This window comes from Micromys minutus (assembly GCF_963924665.1).
Source record: "Micromys minutus genome assembly, chromosome: 9".
NCBI lineage: Eukaryota > Metazoa > Chordata > Mammalia > Rodentia > Muridae > Micromys > Micromys minutus.
The window spans coordinates 16,517,579-16,528,194 of NC_137978.1; the positions used below are offsets into that span (position 1 = coordinate 16,517,579).

Consider the following 10,616-nt stretch of genomic DNA (forward strand, 5'->3'; position numbering starts at 1 on the left):
TTTGAATACAAAATTATTTAATTACAAATGATGATTTGCTATATCAAAAATATAAGATTGCAAGAGATAACATAAATATCTTAAATTATACTAAAAACACATAAATAAATAAATAAATAAATAGATAGATAGATAAAACAAATGGATGCAGATACAAAACAGTTTTACATATTGAAAATAATTGCTCACTATTACTGAAACATCTAGTCACATTGATTGTATCCATACTGATGTAATGAGCATATTTAAAAGAGATTGTATAATGTGAGCCGCAGTGTTCTAGTGTAGCAGATCCTCCCACTTTGCCTCAGGACTCACTTCTCCTCTCTCAGTCTTTCCAGTAACTCGACTGAGGAATACAGGGCTCTCCAGACGTTTACTCTGACCACCTCCCAGGCACAGGGGCTGTGTTTCTTCTCCCTCAGGTAGACAGTGATCCTGTGGAAATATTGCCTCACATCCTGGGTCAAGGGAGCTTCCTGCATCCCCACAGGCTGCATCAGACAGACTGTGAGGTCACTGAGCTGCTGGTGGAGGTCACTGCAAAATGACTGGACAAGGGTAGCACTCCAAGGAGCAGATGAGTCCTCAGGTGTGAAGATGGTCAGGATGTCCTGGGTCAGATTCTGCAGGACAGGGATGGCTTGAGCCTTCTGGATCTGCTGGGCATCCATCTTCTCCAAGGGGAATCCAAAGTCCTTTCTGTGCTTCAGGCAGGAGACAGGGGAGAGTCTCCCCATTTCTACCAGGACTCTCAAGGCTTTTCTGAAGCTATGAGTCTGAGGCAGGTCACATCCTAGAGAGCAGGTTGACCAGCAGCTTATCACTATCAGGATGCTGAGGAAAGCACAGAGCCTGGCCATTGTGGGTCTTGCAGATGGTGATGGCACTCTGGGCTGTGTGTTTGAGTCACCTCCTTCTGGTTCTCTGATAACCCTGCTGTGTGCATCTATCTTAAATAGAGACCAACACAAGTTTCTCCTTTCTGAATGCCCTCCCCTTGCTTTCCAATTCTCTTTTCACTTCCTTTACTTCATTTTCTTCTGTGTGGGCATTTTCTTCTCAAGTGTTTGGTTCCATCATTGCTTTCTCTTTCACTGCTGCCCTCAGAAAGGTACTCTCCAGAGTTTCTCTTTATTTTACCCTTAAACTGTCATTAACCACAATTTCACAGAAATACAGTCTCTGTTTGAAATTTACACATCCATTGCATCAAGTTCCTCTTAGTTTGATTTTTAAAATTAATGTAATTCATTTTACAATCATTTCTTAATTTTATTTATACCATTTACATAATTATTTGTATCAAAACATAAAGTATGAAGGAAAATATTTCTAAATTGGAAGTGTTGTTGTGGCTTGTATGTGGAGCAGCCCAGTTTAATCACAGAAGAGGTGAAAACATATCCGTGTTCAAGGCCAGCCTAGTAGTCTACAGAGCCAGTTCTAGGACAGTCAAAACTACACAGAGGCAACTTCTCTCTACAAAAGTCGTACTGATGTAATGGTATACTTCAAAATTTTCCATTGTTAAAATGCTAAAAATTAAGTTAGTTTCTTTATATTACCTTCAGTATCTCTAATATCAATTTTCATCAGAATTAAATATAGTCATCATTGTACATTAGCCATTTATCCTATGATTGTCATGGAAACTTAAGGGCGATGTGTGCAAGAATCTTTTTGATCAAGCTGGATAAGCTAGTTTTGATTCTGGAACTCATTACTGCATAGACAACAAAGGCCTTTATGGTGACTCTGACCACAACATCAAAATAATGGAAGTTTACCCCGGTGCACACACTCTGTCTGTGTGCCACTGTTTCAGTGTGTCTTCCTCTTGTTCTCTTTCTCTGTCTTTCTGTCTCTCTGTCTGTCTCTCTGTCTGTCTCTCTGTCTCTGTCACTGTCTTTATCTCTTTCTCTCTATCGTTATCTCTCTCTCTTTCTCTGACAGGAACACACACCCACACATTCACACACACACACACACAAACACACTCACACACTTACACATCATTGCATATACATACACACAGACCCACTCTTATGTACAGATGCACAGAAATTAACAAACACACTCACATAATACACACATACCAACCATTCCCATACACACTTATATAAAGAGATCAACAATCACACACACAAATACACACACTCACAACATAAACAAATATACACAGAGACACACAAATAAACATTACCACATGTATAGGAACACACATTCTCACACAAAGGCATGCACACTGATTTACACACACATACAAAACCACAGATACATCAATACACAAACTCACAGACTCATACATGCACACACACTCACACATTCCCAAAATAGTTAGACATGTATAAAAACCCCCAATTCTTACACACATAATTTTACTCTCTCATATAAGACAGTTTTCAATACTTGAAAACACAGTGGACAAACACTTAAACACACACTCATTCACATATTTACAGATTTCCACATAAAGACATCATTGAAACATAAACACTCATACCGTCATAGACACATACACACATGCATGAATTCTCAGACATTCTCACAAACACTCACAAAACTTTCCAAACATACAAATGTATATCCTTAACAAATTCACATGAATACATAGTCAAATATATGCAAACAAACACACACATATACAGGCACACATGCAATTACATATAAACATGCTGAGTGACTCACAGGCATGTAGACATACTCACATAGATAAACACATGCAGACACACACAGACACAGGCACACACAGAGACATTTATAAACAAACTCAAGAGTAGTAAAATACTTAAAGTTTTGAGGCTTAAATTTTCATGTATTTTGTCTCATAACCTTAGACTATTAACTCCATGGATTTCTGAATCCATTGCATAGTGGGAAGACCATGTGTCCAAAATTTCCTCATTACATGGTCTCCAAGAGTCAGATGGGAAAAGTTTGTAATTAGGATGGAGGCTTCTACCCTTCCTTCAGCAAAGCCTTGCTACCTAGTAGAATACTCAGCTGAAATAATCAATGGGTTTTCATCAATAAATGTTGTTCCTGGAGGATGTAATGAAGTCTCCAATGTCTTATGAACGCTGCTTTCCTGAATACCTCTGACATGTAGGAACCTCGTGATATTTTGCTTCTAAACCAAAACATAAAGCTGAGTATCTGAAATTTGTATTTCAATGCTTGAATTCTCAGACACTATGGCTTGAGTACTATTAAAACCATACAAATCAACATGCAATGTTTATAATTATGCTCAGGATAGTGTATATGAGTCAGTCCCATTCTCAATGTCCTTATCAAATCACAGTAGAGCAGCTCTAGCTTCTCAATATGTCCTCACAGCAGTAAGGGATCTGCAGTCATTAACATATACCTCAGATTTCAAGTCTTTGTACTCATTTGGAAAGTTTGGAATAGATTTAATTTATTTAAAGGCAACGGTAAGTGCTTTATGTGTGGTTTTATATATTTAGAACAGCCCTTCTCCATAGGAGAATATTAGAGTCACATGTTTGCTTGTGGAGAAAGAAATTGTATCTAACTGGAATATTTGCTTTCATGCTACTGATAACTGTAGATTTTTACGCTTCCAGGGTTTACACTGACATACACTTGGGATCAAAGTCCCCTTCCCATCTACGTCTGCTAACACTGGTGATGGTTTCCTTGGCTTTGCAGACTTTCTCAGTGCCCTTCCATCTGCTGGGTCTACATAGGCTTCTAATACCTCTGTTTCTGTCATTCCTGACAATCAACATAGGTGACTGAAGTGTGGTTTTCAAATGATTAGGAAGATGAAAGAAATGTAGGAATCCAGTGAGTATGTCTATGTTGCTAGTACAAAGAGAACAGGGTCTTTATCCTTGTGTCTCTGTCTGAAATCCCATTACTCTTCTTTTGAGATATAACATGCACAACACACAAACACACACACCTCAGATACACTCATGCAAATACCAGTCCCTTTACACAGTTTGACAGGAGCAGGATATGATGCCTGATCCATGCACAGTGTGCTGTCTGTGAATTCAGAAATATACAAAAGACAGGAGAAAAAGAATTAGGTATTAACCATGAATGAATGAGAAGCAAGAGACAGGTATAGCTAATTGTCTGAACGCAATGCAATGTCATATACATCTACAATACTTGGCAGCTTGGTTATGCAAAGATTTCTTTGCTGAAAAACACCAGTTTAAACAATTTGTTAAAAATAATTAAAGAATGTAAAAACAAAACAAGTTACATTTAGTAATAATTTATAGAAAACAGGTCTGTAACAAATTAAGCTACAATAAATGTTACATCATATAAATAGTTAAATAGGTGACTAAATAAACATGTAAGTAAATAAATAAATACATGCATACAAACTCACACATACCTGAATACATACAGAAAACAAAATAGAAGGAAAAGAAATACTTTTATTGAGAAACACTTAGAGAAATTGTTTGAATTCCTGCAAAATTAGTGACAGTTCTGAGATGGCAGAATCTGAGCAGAGAGCTACAGAGTTCTAGTCCAGAAGAATCCTCTTCGCTTTGGCTCAGGGTTCACTTCTTCTCTTCTCGCAGCATCCTGGCTGAGGAAGACAGGGCTCTCCAGACTTCCGCTCTGACCACCTCCCAGGCACAGGGGCTGTGTTTCTTCTCCCTCAGGTAGACAGTGATCCTGTGGGAGTATTTCCTCACAGCCTGGGTCAAGGGAGGTTCCTGCATCCCCACAGGCTGCATCAGACAGTCTTGCGGAACATTCAGCTGCTGGTGGAGGCCAGGGCAGAATGAGTCCAGGAGAGTTTCCTCCCAAGCAGCAGATGAGTCCTTTGATGTGAAGATGGTCAGGACCTGCTGAGTCAGCTCACTCAGGACAGGGATGGCTTGAGCCTTCTGGATCTGCTGAGCATCCACTTTCTCCTGAGGGAATCCAAAGTCCTTTCTGTTCTCAGGCAGGAGACAAGGGAGAGTCTCCTCATTTGTGCCAGGAGTGTCAAGGCTCTTTTGTTCCTGAGGTTATGAGTGTGAGGCAGGTCACAGCCTAGAGAGCAGGTTGACCAGTAGCTCATCACCACCAGGGCCATCAGGAAAGCACAGAGCCTAGCCATGGTGAATGTTGCCAATGGTTTTGGTCCTCAGAGCTGTTTGGTCCCAATCCCTCACTTCCAGGTTCTCTGAAGACCATCCTGGGTTGATGTGTCTTAAATGAGGTAAACACTTATTTTTACTTTCTGAATGCCTCCCCTAACTTTCCAATTGTCTTTTCACTTTCTTTAACTCATTCTTTGCTTGTGTCTGGGCATTTTTCTAAATTGTGGTTTTAGTTATTGTTTCCTATTTCACTGATCCTTACAGGAAGCTGTTTTCCAGGGTTTTTTTTTCTAATTTGGATTTTCATTAAATGATTTAACACTGGTAAACTGTCTTTGTTTGAAATATTCATATTTTGTAAATCAAAAAAATGTAAATATTCTATAAATATGAACTAAATGGACTTTGCTATTAATTTCTGTTTTGTTCATATTATTTACCAAGCATTTAAATAAAAATATTAGAAAGGTTTGGAAATTTCTTTTAATTACTATATATTAAACTACAAAAGTATACTTTAAAATATTTATAGTCCTAACATTGGATTCTTAATGTTGCCTTTTAAAAATGTAATATAAATGTATATACAACTTAATTTATAATCACTACATATTAATTATTTAACTGATAATTTAGTGCCCTCAGGAGGACACAGGGTGCAAAAAGGTTTGCTGTTAGACTTGATGAACTGAGTGTGATTCCTGGAACCCACAGTTGCAGTAGAAAATCAATGCATGTGCAGGAGCCCTCATCACTGCATTCACAGCATTGCAGGCTTGTGCATCCCATGTATCTCTTCCTTTCTCTCTCTAGCTATATTTCTTCCTTTCCCACATATACACAAACACACATTGACACGTTCACACACTCACTCATTTGGGATAAAGGTGCCTCAAGAGGTCTATAAACCTTTGACACAGTGAATACTTCAAGACTAAGATTTTCTTCTGTGTCTTTATAGCAGCTTTTCCATGATTTCAACTTTCACTGCATGGAATGTTCTTCTGATTTATTTGTTCTTTTTGAACATGATCTTGTAGCTACTTGTACTTCTGACTATTGCTTTCAAATTTTGTTCAAGCAATCTGAAGTTTGCTTTGCCTCTCAGAAATCTTCCAGGCTTTTGCACATTCTTGACTCCAGAGCACTTCACCAAAGCAATTCAGGTTGATTTACAATCCTAACTGACCTGTATGCACACCACAGTGTCTGCTTACAGACCAATGTTTTCCTACTTTTCTCTTGGTATCATTTCACAGGGCTGAAAATCCAGCACTACTAGTCCATCTCAACAAACTGCAGCATCAGAAACCCTGTCTTCCTTATTTCATTTCCTGGAGCAAAGAGCACAATCTACCTTTTTACAAGTTAAGTATCAATGTCATTATTTGTCGCTTTATTTTCTGAATGACACTGTGGCTTGTAGTTTTTCAATCACAAATATTGTATAATTTTGGAGGCTAAACACTTAAAATGCTCAATGGGGAGATAGCCGAGTCAGGAACTTTCTTCAAGTTAAAGCAGAAATAGCTGATTGGTTTCTCAAAATTCATGGAAAGGCCTGTAGAGGAGCGCATGCGTGTAATCCTCACATTGAGGAGGAGACACAGACATGTATTTGAGATACTGTACTAGTCAGTGTTTTCGAGAGAAGTTGAATTTATAAAAGGAATTTCTCTTTTACACTTTCTAAACATGTATACACGCATGCACACACATGTGTATGTGTGGTAGTAGAATGGTTTACAGAATGAGGATCATCCAATTCAGGAAATGTCTTCTTATGAGTGGTAAGTTCAAAGAATTCAGTATTCTTCACTAAGGTGCCTTTCTTATCTGGTATTCACTATGTGCCACATTGCACTAAAATTAGACTTTAATGCCAGCGAAGGAATGAATTTCTAGGAAGGGTGGAGCACACAGGCAAACAGCAAAAGCATCCTTCCCTCATGTTCTTAAACAGACTTCCAGCAGAAAGCCAGGATCAGAGTTTAGGTGTCTTCACACCTCAAAGATTTTACTTAAAGTTTTGTCTTCCCATTAAGCAGATCCTGATTAGAGGTGGATTTTCCCACTCCAGATAAGCAATCCACACTCACAGGTGTGAACCAATCTTTGGGCTTTCGGTTAATTCCCCATTTACTGAGGTTGATATCCTAGAACAGCCATTACTAGTACACAGGACAGTCTGTCCAGCCTCAATGATGAACGCATGCTTAACTGGGAGATCTTATCACAGAAAATGAGGTAAAACCTGACATTGATTGACATCTGGCCTCACTGTACACACACACAAATATGGACACGTGTTTACAATAGGTATTTATAATCTAAAACATGTAAAAAGATTATGTTGTAGTTAATAAAAATGACTATTTAGTATTCATAAAGAGAGTGCAAGGTCTATAGCAATACTGAAAACAAAAGAACTGGTACAGGAATCTTCAGCCTTGAACTCTCAATATTACAAGATCTATAATGGTAAGTAGAGCATAGGTTTGGATATAAACATATGGCTGATATATGGAATAGAATAGAAAACACAGCAACAATTTTTTTACACTTACTGAAATATCACTTTTAACGAAAGAATACAAAACTACAAATTGGAAATAAGAGACCATCTTCAACAAATGGTACTCATCTATTAGATGTTTGCCTCTACAAGAAAGAAAATCGATCAAAATTCATCGTCCTTTAAAAACTGAAGTTCCTAGTATCAAGTACCTTGATATACGACATGATAGAATTAATCTGACAATAAAATAGAACATTGAAAATGCATCAACTCATCGGCAAGTGGAAAGAGTTTTCTGCACATGAGCATGTGGATATGGAAGACAGAGATGGTATCAAGTACACTCTATCACTGTCTCCTGGATGCCTTTCTCACAGCGCCTCACAGTAGCCTTAGAGCTCACTAAGTTCACTAGAGTGTTGTCCAGATTATTGGGTTACAGTCTCAGTCAAAGATACTCATATACTCCTCGGCCATCAATTCTTATTGAATATTGAACCCAGTGATTATTTTCCGTGTCCAATGAGTGTTCAGTCACTGCTGATAGACACCCAGGGCTTTCAGTGCCTCACTGTCTGTACTTTCACAGTTACTCTTTCATCTTTCCTGAGGAGTTGGTTTGATGGTTGAAGTCCACAATTCTGTTCTATTTCTCTTCTCTACTGTCATAGAAAGAAAACACTGAGGTTGGTTTGTGGATTGAACCAAAAAATATGATGTCATTAAAAATGAAACCTGAAAATGGAACTGATGTGTGATATAAATGACAAAGCAAAGCAGTATCAAAAATGTAAGAATCTAAGATAAAAAGGCCAAGGTCTATGGCCATCAATAAGATCATGTTGTGGAAGTGACTGTGACCAGCTGATCTTCAGTGACAATGTAATGCACATACAGCTTTCAGTACTATTTCTCTTAGAAGTATCTTCTTTAAAATACATGTGGAACCATGAAGATAACAAAGAACAAAAGCAGTGCTGGACTAGGACTGTCACATGACTGATTTGAAATTAGAGCTTACGTCTAAGAGAGGCTCCTGCACCGGCCAGAGCTTACACAGAACTCTCTTGCCGTCCCTGCCAATGAACAGAGACTCACAACTGGTCACTGAGGAAATGAAGGGCTGATTTCATGGCCTCGGGAATCACTGAAGAAGAGGGAGAAGAAGAATTGTAAGAGCCAGAGGCAGGGCATGATGGCAGCAGAGCTGTGTTCTTGACCACAACAGGGTGGTTACTCCTGTGGGCTGTGAGTGACTATGAGTGAATGAGACCAAGTCAGACAAAATATCAGCAGAGAAAAATGGAGGCAACTCCACCTCCAGCTGAGGAACTGTGGCAGCAGATGGCTGCTGGGAAAAGAGATTCAGGGATCCTCAGGGATGGGGCCCCTGAGAGCTGATACCCATGTTCCACGAGGTGGTGCTGTGCCATAAACAACTAGTAGTTCAAAGGAGATGGAACAAAGTAGTAGGAGGAGAAGGATGAGAAAGTGAAGAAGGGAGATGAGGAGGAAGAACAAGAGAAGAAAGAGAAAGTGTAGCAGACATAGAAGTAAGACATGGAACGAGGACATGTCCAGGAAATAAAGAAGGAATAGTGGTGTTCCAAAGGCTTACATTTAGAGACACTTTATTTCTCTGCTTGGATTTATTCTCACATCTGGTTTATGAGACAATTATGTATGAAGTTAATTTCCAGGTTCTTTTTCAATTGTGTTTCTATCCTGTATAGGCAGGCTAGTCATTTATTTCTTGGTCTGTCATTTGTTGCTATACATGATGTCACTCATACTTAGAACCCAAAACAATTTAACTCATCAACAGTAAGAGTATATGATAGATATGTGAAGTCACTTGAATCAAATGCTAAATAATCCAGGGCATATTTGCTCAATGTTGACTAAGCGATATGAGGAGGATTCTCTGGCTTTCTACTGCACAGCATTCTGTCCATCCATCCAGAACAATACTGTATACTGGAGAGAAGATGTTGAAAATGTTTATGGTTTGTCTAAATACTGTGCATTGTATGTGTCTATCCTCTCTGCCATTTAGAAACTGTTCATTTGTACAATATTTACAGTGTGAATGCTTATATTTAAATTTCTATAATGTTAAAGAGGTATCAAATAAAACAATCAAAAGTGTCTTATAAAGTAAATATATTTTAATACAAAATAATTTAATTACAAATGATGGTTTGCTATACAATAATATAAGAGGCCTAGCATTAACATAAATATTTTAAATTATATTAATAACACTATATATAAATAAATAAACCCAAATAAGAACGAATACAAAACAGTTTTACATATTGAAAATAATTGCTCAATATCACTGAAACATCTTGGAAGGTTGATTGTATCCATACTGATGTAATGAGCATATTTAAAAGAGATTGTATAATGTGAGACACAGTGTTCAAGTGTAGCCGACCCTCTCCACTTTGCCTCAGGACTCACTTCTCCTCTCTCAGTCTTTCCAGCAACTCGACTGCAGAATACAGGGCTCTCCAGATGTTTACTCTGACCACCTCCCAGGCACAGGGGCTGTGTTTCTTCTCCCTCAGGTAGACAGTGATCCTGTGGAAATATTGCCTCACATCCTGGGTCAAGGGAGCTTCCTGCATCCCCACAGGCTGCATCAGACAGGCTGTGAGGTCACTGAGCTGCTGGTGGAGGTCACTGCAAAATGACTGGACAAGGGGAGCATTCCAAGGAGCAGATGAGTCCTCAGGTGTGAAGATGATCAGGATGTCCTGGGTCAGATTCTGCAGGACAGGGATGGCTTGAGCCTTCTGGATCTGCTGGGCATCCATCTTCTCCAAGGGGAATCCAAAGTCCTTTCTGTGCTTCAGGCAGGAGACAGGGGAGAGTCTCCCCATTTCTACCAGGAGTCTCAAGGCTTTCCTGAAGTTATGAGTCTGAGGCAGGTCACATCCTAGAGAGCAGGTTGACCAGCAGATCATCACTATCAGGATGCTGAGGAAAGCACAGAGCCTGGCCAT

At 38.9% G+C, this 10,616-nt stretch overlaps 2 protein-coding genes and 1 pseudogene across 3 annotated transcripts; all 3 read right to left on the reverse strand.

Moving 5' to 3' along the window:
* Positions 1 to 314: 314 nt before the first annotated feature.
* Positions 315 to 863, reverse strand: LOC308424152 (interferon alpha-1-like; the record flags this gene model as incomplete). Its single annotated transcript, XM_080921044.1, has 1 exon — positions 315 to 863. The coding sequence occupies one exon, from the start codon at positions 861 to 863 to the stop codon at positions 315 to 317; it is 549 nt and encodes a 182-aa protein (XP_080777170.1).
* Positions 864 to 4,556: 3,693 nt separating this feature from the next.
* Positions 4,557 to 5,104, reverse strand: LOC308424943 (interferon alpha-12-like; annotated as a pseudogene). Its single transcript has one exon. The product of its transcript is annotated as an interferon alpha-12-like (transcript).
* Positions 5,105 to 10,067: 4,963 nt separating this feature from the next.
* LOC308424022 (interferon alpha-1-like) lies at positions 10,068 to 10,616 on the reverse strand (the record flags this gene model as incomplete). The annotated part of the gene is made up of 1 exon (XM_080920870.1): positions 10,068 to 10,616. The coding sequence occupies one exon, from the start codon at positions 10,614 to 10,616 to the stop codon at positions 10,068 to 10,070; it is 549 nt and encodes a 182-aa protein (XP_080776996.1).